The sequence below is a fragment of the Athene noctua genome, chromosome 27 (genome assembly GCF_965140245.1).
Source record: "Athene noctua chromosome 27, bAthNoc1.hap1.1, whole genome shotgun sequence".
In the NCBI taxonomy this organism is placed as follows: domain Eukaryota; kingdom Metazoa; phylum Chordata; class Aves; order Strigiformes; family Strigidae; genus Athene; species Athene noctua.
In genome coordinates, this window is record NC_134063.1 from 2,148,119 (window position 1) to 2,166,761 (window position 18,643).

At 66.3% G+C, this 18,643-nt stretch overlaps 3 protein-coding genes across 5 annotated transcripts; 2 read left to right on the forward strand and 1 right to left on the reverse strand.

The window, feature by feature from the left end:
* Positions 1 to 911: 911 nt before the first annotated feature.
* HMG20B (high mobility group 20B) lies at positions 912 to 7,220 on the forward strand. 2 transcript variants are annotated; one of them, XM_074928045.1, is made up of 10 exons: positions 912 to 932; positions 1,398 to 1,477; positions 3,437 to 3,542; positions 3,803 to 4,006; positions 4,220 to 4,340; positions 4,458 to 4,510; positions 4,812 to 4,887; positions 5,145 to 5,360; positions 5,769 to 5,901; positions 6,111 to 7,220. In XM_074928045.1, exons 2-10 carry the CDS (start codon positions 1,440 to 1,442, stop codon positions 6,121 to 6,123), a joined length of 960 nt encoding a protein of 319 aa, XP_074784146.1. In that variant the 5' UTR covers positions 912 to 932; positions 1,398 to 1,439; the 3' UTR covers positions 6,124 to 7,220. The 2 variants fall into 2 exon arrangements, with proteins under 2 accessions (XP_074784146.1, XP_074784145.1); XM_074928044.1 differs by having other exon boundaries at positions 917 to 966; positions 1,395 to 1,477.
* A 318-nt stretch (positions 7,221 to 7,538) lies between these two features.
* GIPC3 (GIPC PDZ domain containing family member 3) lies at positions 7,539 to 10,245 on the forward strand. Its single transcript, XM_074928024.1, has 6 exons — positions 7,539 to 7,796; positions 8,275 to 8,460; positions 8,785 to 8,965; positions 9,448 to 9,560; positions 9,773 to 9,854; positions 9,935 to 10,245. The coding sequence occupies exons 1-6, from the start codon at positions 7,539 to 7,541 to the stop codon at positions 10,084 to 10,086; spliced, it is 972 nt and encodes a 323-aa protein (XP_074784125.1). The 3' UTR covers positions 10,087 to 10,245.
* A 210-nt stretch (positions 10,246 to 10,455) lies between these two features.
* On the reverse strand, positions 10,456 to 17,249 carry TBXA2R (thromboxane A2 receptor). 2 transcript variants are annotated; one of them, XM_074928016.1, is made up of 3 exons: positions 17,173 to 17,249; positions 11,308 to 12,218; positions 10,456 to 10,835 (listed from the first exon to the last, which is right to left on the reverse strand). In XM_074928016.1, the coding sequence occupies exons 2-3, from the start codon at positions 12,127 to 12,129 to the stop codon at positions 10,578 to 10,580; spliced, it is 1,080 nt and encodes a 359-aa protein (XP_074784117.1). In that variant the 5' UTR covers positions 12,130 to 12,218; positions 17,173 to 17,249; the 3' UTR covers positions 10,456 to 10,577. The 2 variants fall into 2 exon arrangements, with proteins under 2 accessions (XP_074784117.1, XP_074784116.1); XM_074928015.1 differs by lacking the exon at positions 17,173 to 17,249 and adding an exon at positions 16,766 to 16,867.
* Positions 17,250 to 18,643: the final 1,394 nt, after the last annotated feature.

Sequence of the window (18,643 nt, forward strand, 5' to 3'; positions counted from 1 at the left end):
TTATTGGGGTGACTGGGACAGTCACAGGGTGATTGGGCAGTACTGGGGTCACTGGGAGCAGTGAAGGGGGTTACTGGGGTCACTGGGACTCTGAGGTGGCCACCCCTTGGGTGGACATTGGGAGCACTGGGAGGGTACTGGGGTGACTGGTACCTCCTCTTGAGAGGTACTGGGTGACTGGGACCATTATGAGCAGTGCTGGGGTCACTGGGACTGAGGTGACTAGCGGCTCAACTGGGTGCATGCTGGGATCACTGGGAGCAGTGTGGGGTTACTGGGATGACTGAGATTTCTCTTGAGTAGGTACTGGGGTCACTGGAACCAGTATGAGCACTACTGGGGTCACTAGGATCAGTATGGGTAGTACTGGGGTCAGTGGGTCCCCCCTTTGAGGGAGTACTGGGAGGGTTCAGGGCCATTGGGACCCCAAGGGTAGGTTTTGGGGTCACCAGGAGCAGCCATGGGGTACTGGGGTTTCTGGGAGCAGCAGGGGAGGGTAACTGGAGTCACTGGGACAGCCCTGAGGTGGGCGCTGGAAGCAGCAAGAGCACACCGGGGGCACTGGGCCCCTCCCGTGGTCCCGACCGGGGCTCCCGCCCCCCCGGAGACCGGGGCGGGCACTGTGGCCCCACTCGCCCTTACCCGTGCCGTTGCCCCTTTAAGGCGCTGCCCTCCGACACCACTTCCCGGTCCCCACGCCGATCGCTGATTGGCGGGCAGCCTGCCGCGCGCGCCGGCCTCAACGTACGCGCACGCGCCGCGCCGGCAGGCCCCGCCCCCCCTCGCCCCGCCCTCTCCCCACCGCTTTTCCCTGACGTAAACGGCTCCAGCCAATCCGCGTTAGGCTCCGACCCCACGGCTCGGCTCGAGCAGCCAATCGGAAGCGCCGACGCGGGCTTGTCGTTTACATAATAATAGCGGGGCGTTGCCAGGTGAGGAGCGGCGGCCGAGGGGCGCCGGGGACGCCAGGAAAGTTGGGGCCGGTGCGGGAATGGATCGCGGGGGCCCTGCCGGGGGCCTCGGGGCGGGCAGGGGGGCCCGGGGGTGGGGGGATCGCCGCGGGGGGGGAGCTGTGGGGGTGAGTGTGTGGGGGGCAGTGGTGGAGCCGGGGGGACACAGCGGGGGGCCAGTGGGGGGGGTGGGAGTGGGAGGAGGGTTGACGGGGGGGGCTTCCCTGGGGGAGGTGGAGAGACCTAAGGGGGGTCTGGCTGGGGAGGAGACGCCGTTTGGGGGGGGGGGGGGTGGTCTGCGATGCCGCCACAGGATAGAGGGAGCCTGGGCGGGGGGATCCCCCAAACTTCCCCCTTGGAGCTCCGGCAGCACCAGCCCCCTGCCCCATCTCCGGAGCCCCCCGGCCCCCGCCCGGTGCGGGTGCCAGCTCTGGCTCTGTCCTTCAGGGGTGCTGACCCGAGCGGTGTTGGTGAGGCCCCCCCGGACCCATGGCCCACAGTGCCAAGCAGCTGCCTGCTGGGATGCTGTAAGTGCCGCCCCCCCGCCGCGCTCCAGGGCCCCCCATGTCCTCCTGCATCACCCTGCTGAGGGCAGCCGCTCGTGCCTTGCCAGCCTTGGGCATCATCTTTGTGTTTTGGGGACCCCCTGCCCTCCTGCGGGCTGCACGGCTCTTCCCTTACTGCCTCCTGCGTTAGCTTGTGCTTCCACCTAGCTGGGCTAGTTAGTGCGGGGCAAAGGGAGACCTGGTGTAAAGGAAACGTCTTTTGGGATTAAGACCAGTGAGGTCTTCGCTCACACGGGGTGACCACACGCTGTCTTAAGCTGGCATCGACCACCGGCCCCCCCGGCAGAGGGGTGAGAGCCCGGGGGCTGCGGCAGCACCAGGGCAGAGGGAGGGGGATGCCAGAGCAAACCAGCTGAGGGAGGCTTGGAGAAGAGGAGGAATCTTGCCTGAAATAACTTTTTAAAGCATCCTTAGGCATGCGAGGAATCTGGATGGCGGGCTGGGGAGGCGGAGGTCCAGGATCTGGTGGTGGAGGGTGTTAGCACGTTCCCAGCTGTGTGGCTGAGCGTGATGCTGCTGGATGGGCATCTCCAGGAATGTTTCTGGTAGAGATGACAGAGGAAGCCTAAGGCTGGCAGAAGATGGAAGGAGAGATGGTCTCACACCTTCCTGTAGGCTTTGGTGTGAGCATGGGCCTTCAAGGCAGCTGGCTGGGCTTGGATCCCAATGGGAAGAGCTCGTGCTGGGCATCTGCTCCATCCGCAGGGACCAGTGCGGTTACTGGTGGTGTTCGCGGGGGCTTGCAGAAAGGGCTCCCATCAGATTACTTGCAAGGGTGGCTCATACAGATACAAGATACTGATAGTGGTTGGTTGGGGTCTCTGAGGAGATTTGGGTTTACACCTGTGGCAAACAGGCGACACCATCTGGGGCACATCCTGAGCGGGTTGGGGTCGATCTGGCTTTTGGTACGTGGCGACATTTCCTTTCTTTGCTGGGGCTTGTCCTTGGCACTGGGCTAGATACTGCGTCTTGTGACTTGCATGAAACCCAAGTGAGCCCCCCTACATGGGGAGGCCAACCGTGCTCTGCCACTGGACAGGCTCTGATGGAGCAGGAGCTGCATCAGGGACCAAAGGGTGTGCGGGGAACAGGGGCTTGGCTGTGGGATGCAGCCGGCTGGAGAAGGGGCTGGGGAGGCTTGGGGAGCCCCAGGGTGATGCTGCAGTGGGGCTGTGTGTGCTCAGCTGGTGCAGGGAGGCTCTGCCAACCCAGGTACTGGACCCGTGTCCTCTGCTGAAGGCAGATGCTGATCTGGAAAGACGAGGCAGCAAGTTGGAGAGCAGGGGTCGGGGCTGCCGGCCGCACGTTAGAGCCGCTGGGTGCATCTCGGTGGCGGCGTGGGTGGCAGGAACCTGATGGAGCGGTTGTGCCTGGAGCGGGTCGAGCCGGCGCCTGCACCCTGCCCTCATCCTCTGCCTCGAGGGTTCCCCTTATTCCTGGCAGCACTTGTCCAAGGGTGTGGGTGAGCCAGGATTCAAACCCCCATGACTCCTCCTCCCTTGCAGAGGAGGATCAACTGGTTTGTGCTGCTTGGGACTCTGCTGAGGTGTGCACCTGAGGCCTGGTGGCATGCAGGGGTGTGGCCGTTGCTCTTACCTGTCCCCGAAAGCAGCGGCAGCAGCTCCTGGCTCCCTCCCAATTGTCACTGAAAGGTCCCAGGGCCGTCACTGGACCTTGGGGCAGCTTTTGTGTTCCCAGGACTGCCCTGCTTGCCCGGTGCCGGGCTCTGCTTGAGACCCGTCACAACCACGGCCTCCCCTCACAGGGGAACAGGGGCTCTGGGGGCAGCTCTGGGGGCTGTTTGGATGGGCAGGAGCTGGGGGATTTGGTAAGCTTGAGGCTGCGTCGCTGGGGGATGTGTTGCCATCAGTTCCAGTGGTTTTCCAGCCCTTTCTGACAGATACTCTCTGGCTGCAGACATGCCACAGGCAAAGCTCAGCATGGGAACTTCCTGGTGGCCATCAAGCAGGAGAAGGGAGAGTCAGCACGAACGAGCGGTGAGAAGCCACACGGAGAGGAGGAGGTGAGCTCTGGTGCCCATATCTCTCCTTGCAGGAGCAGGGTCTGGGTTGCCCAGCCTGGGGCTGTCCCTCTACTTCAGCAACCCAGATGCAGCTGGGCAAGCCCATGGCTTGTGGCCATGGCCTGAGGAAAGGCCCAGACCTTCCTTCGAGGAACTGGAGGCCCAGGAGGGTCTGCAGGCCGCTCCTGTGTCCTGCCAGTGCGATGGCATTGTGCACTCTGATCATGACGGGTTGTCCCTTTCCCTTCATTGGGTGCCAGCCAGTGAAGAAGAGGGGCTGGCCCAAGGGCAAGAAGAGGAAGAAGATCCTTCCCAACGGCCCCAAAGCCCCTGTGACAGGCTATGTGCGTTTCCTGAATGAGCGGCGCGAGCAGATCCGCACGCAGCATCCTGACCTGCCCTTCCCGGAGATCACCAAGATGCTGGGGGCTGAGTGGAGCAAACTGCAGCTTTCAGAGAAGCAGGTACAGAGCCCCAGGAGAGAACCCCCAGGGCTGGGCAGCATCTGGAGCCTGCACCCCAAACCCCTTTGCTCACTGCCTGGCTGCGGCTCCACAAAGGGAGCTGGTCCCAGTACTGGAGGGCTGGTGAGCAGGAGCTGGGCCTTGAGTGGTGGGGAGGGGTCAGCAGCCCCCCGGGGAGCCTGAGGCTGCAGGCTGAGGATCCTCTGACCACAGCGGTACCTGGATGAAGCAGAGCGGGAGAAGCAGCAGTACATGAAGGAGCTGCGGGAGTACCAGCAGTCAGAGGCCTACAAGATGTGCACGGAGAAGATCCAGGAGAAAAAGATCAAAAAAGGTGAGTTGTGGGAGCAGGGGCTGCCAGCGTCGCTGCCAGGATGCAGCCAAGTGGTGCCAGAACCTCTCGAGGGATGCTGGGCTGGCTCCTAGGGGTAACCTCCTTCCTCCTCTCCAGAGGACGTGGGCTCTGCGGCAGTGAACACCCTGCTGAACGGGCACCCACACAAGGTAAGGCCCCGGGGAAACTGAGGCACGTGGCACCACTGGGTTCGGCCCACAGGAGCCGGGCTGGATTCAGGTTTGTGCAGAGGGAGACTTGCAGGTTGTGCTTCAGGGCGTCAGCTTCCCGTTGAAGTGGAGTCTGGCGTGGCAGGAGGCAGAGTGTAGCTCCCTCTGCCCGTCCTCCCTGCCTGCCCAGGCAGGACCACCCCTTGCCCTGTCCCTGTGCCTCCTTTCTGCCCTGCCCCAAGGAGACAGGTCCCCTTCGATGGGCTCAGCCCTGCCTGATCTTTCCCCTCCCGTCCCCCAGGCTGGCGAGTGCAGCGACACCTTCTCCACCTTTGACGTGCCCATCTTCACGGAGGAGTTCTTGGACCAAAACAAAGGTGAGGGGCTGGGCTGTGGGGCGGGGGCTGCCGGAGCTGCGGCATCTTGCACTCCCTGTTCCGCGCGGTGCGGCTGCGGCTGGCGCTGGGTGCGAGGTCCAGGCTGTGGAGGGTCCCTGGTACGCGGGGTAGAGGGGCTGGCACCTGGGGGTTGGTGACACTGAGCCTCCTGGAAGAGCTGTGGCTGGGGAAGGGCTTGTGGTGGGGTGAGGGAGAGAGTCAGAGGGACCAGCCCTGCTGACACGTGGTCCCGGCAGCCCGGGAGGCCGAGCTGCGGCGCCTGCGGAAGATGAACACAGAGTTTGAGGAGCAGAACGCCATCCTGCAGAAGCACACGGAGAGCATGAACTGTGCCAAGGAGAAGCTGGAGCAGGAGCTGGCCCAGGAGGAGAGGCAGACCCTGGCCTTGCAGCAGCAGCTCCAGTCCGTGCGACAGGCCCTCACCGCCAGCTTTGCCTCCCTCCCCATCCCTGGTGAGTTTGGGGCAGCTGTGGGGACCGGTCTGCGGGGTGGTGACACTCGGGGGCACCGCTGGGGCTCTGCATGTGGTACAAGGAGGGCAGTGGTGGGGTGGTAAATGCTCATCTTGCTGATGGGGCAGGATCCTGGAGCACTTTGGGGGTCTCTGTGGGGACCCCAGGGATGTGGCAGCCAGTTGGCTCCCCTATAACCGGGTAGGGTGGGCTGGGAACTCTCCTCTCAAGCCGTAGTCACAGGCAGAGGTCAGCACAAATCCTTTTGTCCCTGGGCTTGTGCTGGCACGAGCTCCCCTGCTGCAGGAGGTAGCACCTAGTGTTTGTGGTCCCTTCCTGGTCACCAGTGTGATGGACGGGGCTGGACGGGGACTCACTAGCCCTGCTAACTGGGCTGCTGCCTCACAGGCACTGGGGAAACCCCCACGCTGAGCACTCTGGACTTCTACATGGCCAAACTGCACAGCGCCATCGAGAGCAACCCACTGCAGCATGAGAAACTGGTGGTGCGCATCAAGGAGATCCTGTCCCGGATAGCTAGGTGAGCTGGGCAGAGCTGGCCGGAGCCAGCACCCACGGGCCCCCGTGTCCCAGTGAGCACTGGGAGCACTGGGTCAGCCCCGCGGCGGGGTGGGTGATGGCAGCCGAACAGGGAAGATGTAGGCAGGGAGGAGCTCTGAGCTGTGCTGGGCACCTGGGGGAGAGAGAAGCTGCCCCCTGTAATTCAGCTTTGCCTTCCTCCCTCTTCAGTGAACACTTGTGAAGAGGACCAGTCCTGCCCGGAGCCCGGGGCCGGCCGGACCACGGCCCTGTCCCTTGGAGCTCACACAAGGGACAGTCTCTGCTGGTGGTCCGGCTGCTTCCCCCTCCACCCCCTGCACCTCGCTGGAGTGAGCTGCGCCCCCCCAGCCCCGGTGCAGCTGGGCCCTGCGGCTGCACCATCTCTGGGGACCAAACGGTGACAGGGCTGAGAGCCACCAGCCGGGGCGGTGCTGGGCGAGAGGGTCAGCGGCGGGTGGTGTGAGCGTCCCCCCACTCCTGCCAGCTCCCCCAGCTCCCCCTCGTGACATCAGAGGCAGTCTGGTGGCAGATGAGGTGCCTGAGGGTTACTGGCCTGGACTGAATCGGCCTCTTCCTGGGTGACCCGGGGGCTGCCGTTAACCGCCCTGTGAGGGAAGGGAGGCAGCCGCCTGCCCCGGGAGCCCCTGGGGCTCGGCGCTGCCTCCTGGCCCCTAGATCAGCCCAGGAAGCCTCCTGGTCCCCTGTCCTGCAGCGGGTGACGGGGCAGGCTTCCTTCCACCCACCTCTGGCTTTATTTAATCTTCCCACTTCCCCTTGCTGCTCCCCAATGCGTGCCTTCAGCCCCCCACCTCTGTCACCCTGCCTGTCACCTCTCCTTCCCCTGCACCTCTGGGACCAGGCAGGGCAGCTTCTGCCCTCTGCAGCGGTGAAGGCAAAAAAAAAAAAAAAAATCTTTATGCTGAAGGTAGAGCTGAGACTGACCCCTTCCTCTCCGGAGCGGGGAGCCTGGGGGGGGTGCACAGGCCTTTGGCTTCCACCTCCCTGCCCAAGCCCGTCCTGCGTCGTGGGACCACCGTGACAGCAGCTGTGTCCTGGCCGTGCTGTGCCAGGCTTGGCTGTCCCAGGTCTGCCTGTCACTAATCTCAGACTGTGTAATTAGAGAGTGTCTTATTTTCTTACTAGCACTATGTTGATCTGGCCCTGGGTTTAACCCGGGGCTGGTGTGCGACCGCTCCTCTCTTGCCTTCGAGGTCTGTGCTCTGTAGATGAGTCTCCTGGTTGCCGTCTCCTGGTGGCCGCTTGGCTTGGGATGGAGATGGGAGCAAATAAAAGTTGGAGAAAGAACCATCCTGGCCTCTGTGTGTTCATGCTCAGAGGCAGCTTCGATGCTGCTCTGGCCCTAATCCCAGGGGCTCTGGGGTGTGTAGCAAGGGGCATGGCCCCGAGCTCAGCGCTGCAGCCCCCAGCCCTGACCGGGGAGGGTGCGGTGGGGCACCCACCTCCTCCAGCCATGCCGGGGCCCTTCCTACGTGGCAGAGCTCACCCGATCCCAGGCGGGTTACCTGCGCTGCTGGATCGGGTTCCCAGGCCCGGGGATCGCCTTACGGCCAAGCCGGGAGCCAGCACCCATCTATAATTCAGCAGTGCCGCAGCGGGATGCGGCGGGCGGGCAGGCGCGGCAGGCAGGCCCAGGAGGGCAGCCCCATGGAGAACGGCATGGGGCAGGAGCCAGGCACCCCTGAGCCACCCGCTGCCGAGGGCATCTCGGCCCCCCGGCCCCCCCGTGCCCGCCCCAGGCTGGTGTTTCACACGCAGCTGGCCCACGGCAGCCCCACAGGGCGCATCGAGGGCTTCACCAACGTCAAGGAGCTCTACGCCAAAATCGCTGAGGTCTTCGGCATCTCGCCCACTGAGGTGAGGGGGCTGCGGCTGCTGGGGCGAGGGGAGGGGGCTTCGCACCCAAAAGAGGGGGATGCCAACCCCGTGGCACGGTCTGTGGGCAGCCCTCCGAGGGGTCCCCTGCTGCTTGCAAATGCAGCCCCTAAAATGACCTGGAAAAGAGCAGTTTACTCTCAGGCTGTCTGGTCTCCTTTGGGTGGTGATGGGGTGACCCTGTGCCTCGGTTTCCCCCCTGGCACGTGGGTAGGGAGCCGGGGCTGCCTGTTGCATGGCTGATGCCAGCTGCTGCGTAGCCAGGAGCTGAGGGAAGGGGGCACAGGGTTGGTGCAGCCCTGGGTCCCCGGGCAGGCTGGGTGTCCCTGGACTCCTCTGCTCCAGCAACGCCCAGACCTGGCCAGTTCTGCCCATGGCTGGTTCCTGCCCTGGCACCACTGATGCCCCCCCTTGCTGCTGGGGCATCCCCAGCCCCTGATGATGGGGTTCCCTGGGGCAGATCCTCTTTTGCACGCTCAACACGCACAAAGTAGACATGCAGAAGCTGCTGGGGGGACAGATTGGCCTGGAGGACTTCATCTTTGCCCACGTCCGGGGCGAGACGAAGGAGGTGGAGGTGACCAAGACAGAGGACGCACTTGGCCTCACCATCACGGACAACGGGGCTGGCTACGCTTTCATCAAGGTGACCCCCCCTCCCTGTGGGGCCACACTGGGGCCGGGGGCAGCAGTGGGGGGGTGTGACTGTCACTCCATCCCTGGGACCATGCTCCCTTCCTGACACACACCTCCCCCCCCCCTCAGTCCTCTGGGTCCACCCTGGCCCTGGGGGTCTCCCCCAACATAGTGTAGTTTGGGGGGGGACGGGACACACCCTCCCTGCCTGACTTGGTTGCTAGAGGGACCACAGCAGTGTTTGTGTGGGGTGGGATGGGGGCTGTGCCCGTCCGTCTTTCCCGTGGTGCCACCTTGTCATTGTGTGCCCCCCGTCCCCCTCCGCGGTCCCCAGAGAATCAAGGAGGGGAGCATCATCAACCGCATCCAGACGGTGTGTGTGGGCGACAGCATCGAGGCCATCAACGACCACACCATCGTGGGCTGCCGGCACTACGAGGTGGCCCGGATGCTGCGGGAGCTGCCCCGGGCTCAGCCCTTCACCCTCCGCCTGGTGCAGCCCAAAAAGGCCTTTGGTGAGTTGGAGGGGGGGTCCCCTGCTCTTGCCCTGGGACCAGGGGGACTCCTGGGAGAAGGGTGGGGAGGGCCCTGTGGCCCTGCAGCCCCCTCCCCAGGGACTGGGTGCCCCCCCCAGGGTTCACCACACCTGTGTGCACCCCTGCATGGCACCCATGTGTGCACTCCTCGGGGGGAAGGGGGGGGGGGTCCCCACACCTGCTTGTTCTCCCTTGGGGGTATCCCCACTCTGTGTGCAGTGTCCGGGGCACCCACGAGCACCCTGTAACTGTGTGCACCCCCACCCTGCACCTACGGGTGTCCCTTATGCCTGTGCTGCCTGTGAGCATCTTCCCCCCGCATGGCTCACCCTGCAGTGCCCCCCCGCTATGTGTGGGCTGGGGGATGGCCGGGGCTGTGGGCAGTGAGGGGCAGGAGGTGCCATGCCCTGCCTGCACCCTCACACCCACCCCCCTCCCGTGCCCCCCACCCCGGGGTGCAGACATGATCGGGCAGAGGACGAGGAGCAGCAAGTCCCCGAGTGAGGGCAAGGTGGCCACCGGCAAGGAAACGCTGCGGCTGCGGGCACAGGGCCCGGCCACACTGGAGGAGGGGGTAAGACCCACCCAGAGACCCCCCACCCTGAGCCCATGGGCGCTCACACCATGCCTGGGGCGGGGACGAGCAGCCCCATGCCCCTGAGGGGTTCATTGTTGGGTGCTCACATGTGCAACATCCACGGGCATGGCCCCGTGGGAGCGGGGTGGGGGGTCCTTGGGCTGTGCCCTCACTCCTTGGCACCCACCTCCTGGGCGTCTTGCCCCCAGCCCAGCCCCTTCGAGGAAGAAGCTGCCCGGCGGGTGGATGATCTGTTGGAGAGCTACATGGGCATCCGCGACAGCGAGCTGGGTGAGTGGGCAGGGCGGGCAGGGGGGGCCCACCCCGGACCCCCACCCACCGCTGACCCTGCCTCTCCTCCTCCTCCTCAGCCTCGACGATGGTGGAGGCGGCGAAGGGGAGCCCTGGTGCGGCCCAGCTCGCCCGTGGCTTGGACTCGGTGCTGGGAGAGTTCGCCTTCCCCCAGGAGTTCGTGGCTGAGGTGTGGGCAGCCGTCTGCCACCCCAAGCCGGGGCAGGAGTAGTGGGGGGGTTGGGGGGGGGCGGCAGTAGCACCCCTCCCCTGTGTACCCTCCTCTTGTGTCCCCTCCCTGTGTCCCCACCCCACCTGGGGCTGATGGTGCCGGTGGGGGTGTCCCCATCCTGCCCCCCCGCACCCTCCTGAGCTGCACTTGAGTGCGTCCCCTGGGTTGGGGGGGAAAGGGGGGGGGGGCGAACCTAGCTCAGCCCCCCCCCCCCCCCCAAGGACCCCCCTCGTGGCCCCCCAAGCGTGGTGGGAAGGGGCCGCGGCTCATTAAAGCAGAGACTGGAGGACAAGGGCTGTTGTTCTGGTCCCCCCCCCCGCGTTCACCCTCAGTGGGTAGGAGCTGCACAAGCTGTGTTTTATTGGGGGGGTGTCACTCAGAGGAGGACAGGGGGAGCCCATGGATACAGGTGATGGGGACAATTAATTAACCTGGGTGGAGGGGGGGTGTAGTGGCTTGTGCCCTCCCTTAGTGCCTGTCCCCGGGGGCTGCTACTGCAGGACGGAGTCAGCGGTGAGCTTGCGGCGCAGGGAGGGGTTGAGGACGAGGATGGAGGGGCGGGGGCGCAGGCTGGGGTAGATGCGCTGCAGCACGGCCCGTCGGAAGAGGATGTAGACCCAGGGGTCCAGGATCTGGTTCCAGGTGACCATGCGGATGTAGATGAGCAGCATCTTCTGCGTCTCTGTGGGCAGCGTCTGGATCCGGCCGTCGGCTGGGAGCTGCTGCAGGACTGTCTGGACGATGAAGATCTAGAAGGGGGAAAGGGGGTGAGGTGTCAGCAGAGGGGGCCACACAGAGGCCACGCGCTGCCCCGGGGTGGGGGAGATGCTGAGGGGCCAAGTGTGGCATCAAGCCCATTGAAAAGGGGTCCCAGGCTGGTTTCGGGCAGCTGCTACCAGGTAGCACTTGCTCTGCCTGCGAGGGGTGCTGAGCCCCAGAGCCCACGGGCCGGGGTGCAGAGCGGTGGTGGCGGCACAGCGAGACCCAGGGCCTCACCCGGAGGGGCACCCCGACCTGGGGCCTCACCCGGAGGGACATGGAGGGGGGAACACACTGAGACCTGGGACCTCACCAGGGGGAGCATGGGGGGGCCACACCAAAACGGAGGGACACCAAGACCCGGGGCCTCACCAGGAGCACGGGGCAGGGGGAACACACCAAGACTCGGGGCCTCACCAGGAGCACGGGGCAGGGGGAACACACCAAGACTCGGGGCCTCACCAGGAGGGGCATCCAGCAGATGGTGGCGATGATCATGATGCCCACGAGCTGCACCATCATCTCCACCTCGCTGTCCCGGCGCCGCTGCACCGACTCCCGGTCGTGGTAGACACGGCAGAGTGTCACCACACTGACTGTGTTGAGGATGAAGGAGAGCAGCACAGAGAAGATGCCCAGCAGGGCGAAGAGCAGGCAGAAGACGACATCACCAGTGTCAGGCAGGAGGGTGAGGAAGCACCAGGAGCCAGGGAACTGCAGCGTGTACCGCCCCAGCCCCAGCACCGGCAGCAGCCCCAGCAGGCAGGAGAAGCCCCACACCAGCCCCACGATGGACCAGGCGCGGCGTTTGGAGATGCTGGTGGAGCGGGAGAAGGGGTGGTTGATGCCAAAGAACCTCTCACCGGCCATGGTGGCCCCCAGCAGCAGTGGGCACTGCCCGAAGAAGACCATGGAAAAGCCGAGAAAGTTGCAGAGGTGGCAGCCGGGGTCCACCCTGGCCCAGGCGAACTTGATGAAGTGGTAGGGGATGATGACCGAGGCCGTCACCAGCAGCCCCATGAAGTCCGTGACCACCAGCCCACAGAGGAAGACGAGGAAGGAGGAGCGGGCCTGGCTGGACAGCTTGCGGGAGGAGCTGAGCAGGACGCAGAGGGCGAAGAGGTTGGAGCAGAGGCCGATGAGGCCGAAGGCGGTGGAGAACCAGGGCGAGGTGATGCTGTTCTGCCCATTGTTTGGACCGGCGCTGGCGTTGAACACCCCAAAGCAGGTGTCTGACTGTCCAGCTGCGCTGCCGTTGTGGGGGTCCATCTCCCCCCACCCCATCTCGCTCCTTCTGGTGGTTTCAGGCGCCGTCCTGGCTCGGGCCCATGGCCTGTGCCCCCGGCCAGTGCCAGCACCGATCCCACCTCGCCCTGCGTGGATAAGGAGGGGGTTTAGGGCCAAGCCATGGCCAAAGCCACCCATCACCCCCCTGAGCCTGCAAACGTGGGGCACCCCGTGGCTTGTGGTGGGGGGACGCAGCACGTGCCTGGCTGGCACCGCTCTGGGGGCAGCGGCAGCAGCGGGCGGGGAGGGCCCCAGCCCCACAGCTGGACAGGATTAACTGTCCCCGGCCACGAGCCACACACGGCTGTTGCCATGAGGCTGCAATCCAGCACGGTGGGTGTTCGGAGAAACGCCGCACTGGCAGCTGGGCTCTGACAGCACCGGGTCCCTCCTGCCCCCGGGGGGACAGGGCCAGAACCCCCTGTGGGGGGATCTGCCCCCTGCCGCGGCGGGGGGGTTGGTAAACCTGCTCTGAAGGATGGGTCATGCAGGCACAAGGCGGCTGCACCTTCCTAAGCCCTGGCTCAGGGGGGAGAGGCCCCGTTCCCGCAGTGTGCGGGGGAACTGAGGCACAGGACGGGACGGCCACGCCTGGAGCTGTGCGCTGCACCCCCCGGCACTGGCACCGCGGCCAGCCCACCGCAGCGGGACACGCAGCCAGCTTGCACGTGTGACAGCCCCCCTTCCCCACCCACAGGCAAGGGTCTGTCACCGGGCCATCGGCCCCGCGGCTGTGGCAGGGTGTGTGAGGACCGCTGCGGTCACGGGCAGGCGGGTCGCTGCCGCTGGCTCGCTGGGTGACCCCGGGCAGCATCCGGGAAGCCCCAGGGCTGCTGCCTCCATCACTCAGTAGTCCAGGCTGCAAATGGGATGATGTGGGATGGGGCAGAGGCATGGTGACAGCGGGGACCAGACTCCTCCTCTCCTCCTGGGACCTTTCTCTAGGCTGTGGATGTCCTTGTATCCCATCCGCCCTGTCCCCACACCCTTGGCTGGCGCAGTCACTGGCCCGGTGGCCCCTGTGGGATGCCCAGCTGTACCCTGACCCGCTGCCTCTGCAAAGGTCCTCTGGCTGTGGAGGTCCCTGCACCCCCACCTCCCCTCATGCAGGGTGGCACTGCCACCTGCCCTCTGTTCCTGTCCCCAGGTCAAACCTCAAGCCAGCCCTGACTGGTGTCAAACCCAGCGGCTGGCCCTGCTCTGCGTCCCCGTGTCCCGGGCAAGCCCTGCGCTGCGTCTCGTGGGCTGGGACCCCCCGACTCGCCACCCCCTTTCCGGCCCCTGGTGTGAGGGCAGCTGCGGGGCTGGGAGCCGCCGTGCACACCCGAGGCACACGCCGATCCCACAGCCTGTCCAGGGGCTGGGATGGGGCCAGACATTGCAACACTCTCCTGTGGGGCCACATCCAGGCAGGCCGCAGGGCTGAGGGTGCTGGCACCCGTCTGCCACGGCAGCACCCTTGCACCCATCACCGGCTGCACCGTCAGCCCCGTGGCTGCTGGGGAGTGGGGAAGGGATCGGGGGTGGCGGTGGGGACACGTCCCCATCTGCGTCCCCATCTCCGGGCAGCGGCTGGCAGAGTGTGGCGGTGATTCACTGCCGCAGCGTGAGGACGGCCCCAGCTTTTTCCATGAGACAAGAGCGAAAACTTCCCGCTGTTTGTTTTCTTCGGCCCCTGAGGGATGGCAGCGGTGGCCCAAAGGCGTCAGTCCCCTTGAGACATGCGGCCAGGCCTTGGTGTGACGGTTCTGGGTCCTCAACAAACCACCAGCCTTTCCCATGTCCCCCGGGATTCTCCTCCTTGTGGGGTGGCCAGTTCCCCCCCTGCCCCACAGCGATGCCCCGTGGGGGCCGTGGATCAGATGTCCCACTCTGGCTGCCCCTCGCCACATGCCTGCCCACATTCTCGGGGCGCTGTCCCCAAGCGTGTGTGTGTGTGTCCTGCCCCAGAGCGCTCCCTGCGCTGGCTCCAGTGCGGCTGGCGATCAGGAGCCTGCAGGGTGCTGCCACCCTGCTGCCCCACCACCCGGGGCCTCACAGCCATGTGGGACACTTGGCAGGCTCTGACCCCTCTCCCCACCCTGTCCAGAGTGGGGGGGGCTCTCCCAACACGTGGCCGGGTGAGGATGTATCAGTCCTGGCAGCTCCATGCTGCAAACTCCAAACCCCGCTGTCACCCACGTCCCCTCCCTGTCCTTGCCTCCCCCCCTGCCCCGGAGCAACCATGACCCAGCCCCTCACCCATCACTCACCAGCGGGGTTGGGGACACGGGGGGGCTCTGCCCCAGGACTGGCTGCGATGCTGGGGCAGGCTTGGGGCTGAGCAGCTGGTGCACAGCCGGCCTGGGACCGCGCAGCACTTAGAGGGAATCAAATATTAAAGAGGGGCCATTTAGCGCCAGCACAGCTGGGAGCGAGATAAACTCCATGACTCTGCGCACACCAGAGCAAACCAGAGGCGCTTACGGGAAGGAGTTCATGTGGGGGCCAGGGGCTCCTCACTCACCATCTCCCCCCCTCAGGAGGATGTGTGTGGGGACGGCAGGTCCTGAAGAGGAGAAACCCTGAGCCCGGTGCCTCCCCCCCGCTGACCCCCTGCGCTTGGGTTTGGGGTTTCCAGCTTGGGCAAAGAGATGTTCCAGGTTTGGCTAGGAGTAGAGGCAAAGGGTGTTGGGGTGAAATCCCAGCAGAGAGGAGCTGTCTCTGAAATGGGCTGCTGGAGGCTGAGGCGCTGGCACTGCGGCGGGGGCCGGTGCAAGCGCTAATGGGGTTCTTGGCGCCGCGAAAGCCCGCGGGCCAGCGTTACACCGCAGATGCACAGCAGGCTGCCCTGCCTCCGCCGGGCACCACTTCCTGCCCTGGCCACATCCGAGGTCAGCGAGGGAAAGGCGAGAGGCTAATAGGGAGTACAGGAGAGGCTGTGCCTTATCAGCACAGCTCCTGCCCCAGCCCATTGCTTCCCCAGGCTTCCTCAGGCAGGACTGGGCGCGGGGCTAGCAGGACCAGGCCAGGGCGGGGCTCACAGGAGACGTTTGCTGGGCAGCAGGACACCACATGCCTACAATGGAACCCCAAACCAGACAGTAGCGACTCCCCCCCACACCCTGTGACCCCCCTCAGCCTGGGCTCTGCCACCCTGGACGCGGTGCTCAGCCGCAGGCCGGCTCTCCAGAGGATGCTGCAGGGTGTTTGCATTTGTCCCTCATGTCCAGTCCCTTCTCTTTGCTTGCTGGATCTCCCCAGGGACAGCTCCATCCCACCTTGTCCTGGGAGGACGAGGAGTTTCTCTGCAGTGTCCCTTCTGCCTCTCCTGCTTGATGTCCCTTGTGCAGGTGGTCCCATGGGACCCTGCCAGGCACAGCTGTCCCTGCCAGGGATGGACGCGGTGCCACCACCAACCCTCCCCCAGGCTGGGGCTCTCTGGGCAGCTCAAGGCTGGGACGGGAAAGGCAACAGCCACATCATGGGGACAGGGACCTGGCAGGGCCCCAGCGTCCCTCCCTGGACCCGCAGCCATCAAAGGGACCTGCGGCTGGGGGAGCTGGCCTGGCCTGGGGCAGGGACATCCCTGGGACACCCAGCACAAGGGACATTCTCATGGGAAGCCGTGACAGACCAGCTGGGATAGGCCCTGTCAGGCGTGGCAGCTGTCCCGCCTGTCCCTGCCATGGCCCATGGCAGATTTGTCCCCCCCCCTGCTCACCCTCCAGGCTGGCTGGGGCACAGTCAGCTCAGCTCCTGTCCCAGCCTGTCCCCAGGCCCCCGGAGCAGGGTAGACGATGGTTGGGGTTAGGGTGCACCCCCATGCCCCAGGCACCCTTGGGTGCAAGAGCCGGGGCTTGTTGGGAGATTCCCCCCCCCTCTGGACACGGTGGGGAGAGGGGTCAGATCCTTCCAAGAGCCTCCCATGGGTGCGAGTGCCCCCGTGATGGGGCAGCAGGGTGGCATCACCTCCTGCTCCCCGGCCACTGTGCCCCGAGGTGGCAGCTCGGGGGGGGGGAGCCAGGGGGAGCCCCCCCGCGCCTCGGCTGCCCCCGGCCGCAGCACCGCGGCATCTCGAGGGCTTCGAAGCTGCTGCGGGGCCGCCCGCTGCCGCCGTCCGAACCAGCCCCTTCCCGGCCCTTTCCCGGCGCTTCCCCGCAGCGCCGCGGAGCCGGCGGCAAACTTTGCCGGGAGAGCAGCGGGGGGGCGGGGGCTGCGCTGGCAAAGCCCCGCGGAGGGGTAGGAGCCGCCCCGGCGGGGGAGCCCCGAGAGAAAAGTCCTGGTGCCGGGGGGGGGCCTGGAACGTACCAGCCCCGAACACCTACCCCAGGGACAGACAGCCGCGGGGGAGCGGGAGCACCACGTCCCCGTCTCGCCCCCATCCCCCGTGGGGTCACCGCTTCCCCCCGTCCCCCGAAACGCTCCGGTTCTCCTGGGTTCGGGGGCACCGAGCGACCCCCCCCGCCCCGCGCAGCCCCGTGGGGTGTTCGTCCGACCCAGCCCCGCCATCCATCCATCCATCCTCGCCTCTCTGTCCGTCCACCCCAGCGCTGCCGCCTGTCTGTCTGTCCACCTCTCCCGGCCCTTTGTCCTTCTCAGCCCCCCCGCCCCTCCATCAGCGCCTCCCTCCCCCCGCCGACCCGGGCCCTACCTCGCTGCCGGCGGGACCCCACCCGGCGCGGCTGAGCCCAGCCCGGCTCGGCTCGGCTCAGCTCGGCTCAGCTCGGCTCGGCTCGGCTCAGCTCGGCTCGGCTCAGCCCCGCGGGAGGGCGCGGGGGAAGGGCCGGGCTCGCAGCGCCCCCCGGCCCCGCCCCGCGCCCCCCGGAACCGGGTCCGGATCCGGCCCCGCGCCGGTCCCCCCCCCGCTGCGAACGGGGCTCTCCCCCTCCCCATCGCCCCCCGCCCTGCCTGGGTCCGGCCGCACCGGGCTGCACCCCCAAACCCCCGGCAGCATCCCCCGCGCTGAGCCCCCCCGGTGCCGGCACCCAGAGCCCCGGCGCGGCCTCGAAGGCGCCGACACCCCCGGGCGGGACGAGGGGCCGCGTCCCCCGGCCTCACCTGTCCCCGCGGGGCTGCGAGAAGGGGCTGGCGCGGAGACACCCCGGCCCGCCGGCCCGGCTATATTTAGCGGGGCCGCGCTCTTATCCGGGTTACTCATTTGTTTACCCGGGCCGGATTCCTGCGTCTGGAGGGGGGGTCAGTCCTGCCGTGCCGCCGCCGCCCCGCGGGACCCGCAACGGGGCCTCGTCCTCCGGCCCGGGAGCGGGACACCCCCGCTACCCCCTGCAGCAGCCCCGGAGACCCCCGATGGGGAGGCAGCAGCTCCTGGAAGGAGGGTGGCAAAGGGCTGAGGTGCCACCAAGAAATGAGTGGGTGTCCCTCTCGACCACGTCCCTGGGTGTCCCCTGCACGCCGGCTGTCCCTACCCCGGGGCATGCGGCTGGGTGAACCCCGGGGGTTTTCACACGCTGGGGGGTTTTCCCAGCCCGACTGCTCTGAGCGTGGGGGGTCACTGTGCTGCCCAAAGCCCTGGGCCAGCCAGGCTGGCTGAGTGGCACATCTCCAGGCGCTGTCCTGCTGAGGAGGGGACACGATGGCCTCCACTGCAGCTCTCTGTGCTCCGCTGGGGAGGGCAGAGCCCAGCCCTGGCACTGGCATCTCCATTCAGCTCCGAAACACTGGGAGAGTCCCAGCCCACGGATGACACGTGGGCATCAGCAAGGCGGGGGCAGGCAGAGGGCCTGGTGATGCTCAGAGTCCTGAGCAGGAGGTTTAACTGCCACCACCTCGGCACTACCAGGGCACAGACCCCATCTCTCGATCCCTCGGTGTGGAGCAAAGACTGCCCCAGCAAAAGCCCAGGAGGGTGGTGATGGCTGGAACTGGAGGGCCAGGCTGCAGAGCTGGAACACGGCTGGTTCTGGCAGGCGGAGGGTGCCGGGAGCAGGAGTGGCACTACGGCAAGCGGAGCCCAGCTCAGCAGGCACCTGCCATGCCCGGATGCTGCTGGGGTGTGCCAGCCCTCCTGCCGTTCCGCCTGCCGTCCCGGTACCGTGTGCAGCTGCGCTCGCAGAGGATGTGGGCACGGAGGGGCTTGAAAGCGGCTTCACACCCACCCGCCACCACCCCAGGGCGAGCGGCTCTGGGAGCGGAAAAGAGCTGTGCCTCCCAGAGCCAAGCGTGGCAAACTGCAGAGCAGAGGAGCGTAACCAGCTCCCCCCAAAATAGAGGAGACATGAAGGGCCCCGAGAGTAGCCAGGGCCTGAAAAAATTATCCTGGGCTTCAACTGGATCCAGCCTCTGAAGCAGCAGCAGCACCCAGGGCTCAGGCTCTCGGCCCCTCAGTGCCTCTGTCCAGGGCTCCAAGCCAGGGGTGCGGGGAAACAGCAGCGCCTGGAGGGGGACGTGGACCCTGTCCAGGCTGGGGACACAGTGGGGTGTTTTTGGGGGTGTCCCCCCCTGTGTGTGTGTGTCCTGGAGGGAGAGGGGCTGTAGGCAGGGGCGCTCTGCCAGGCGGTTTAGCAGGGAG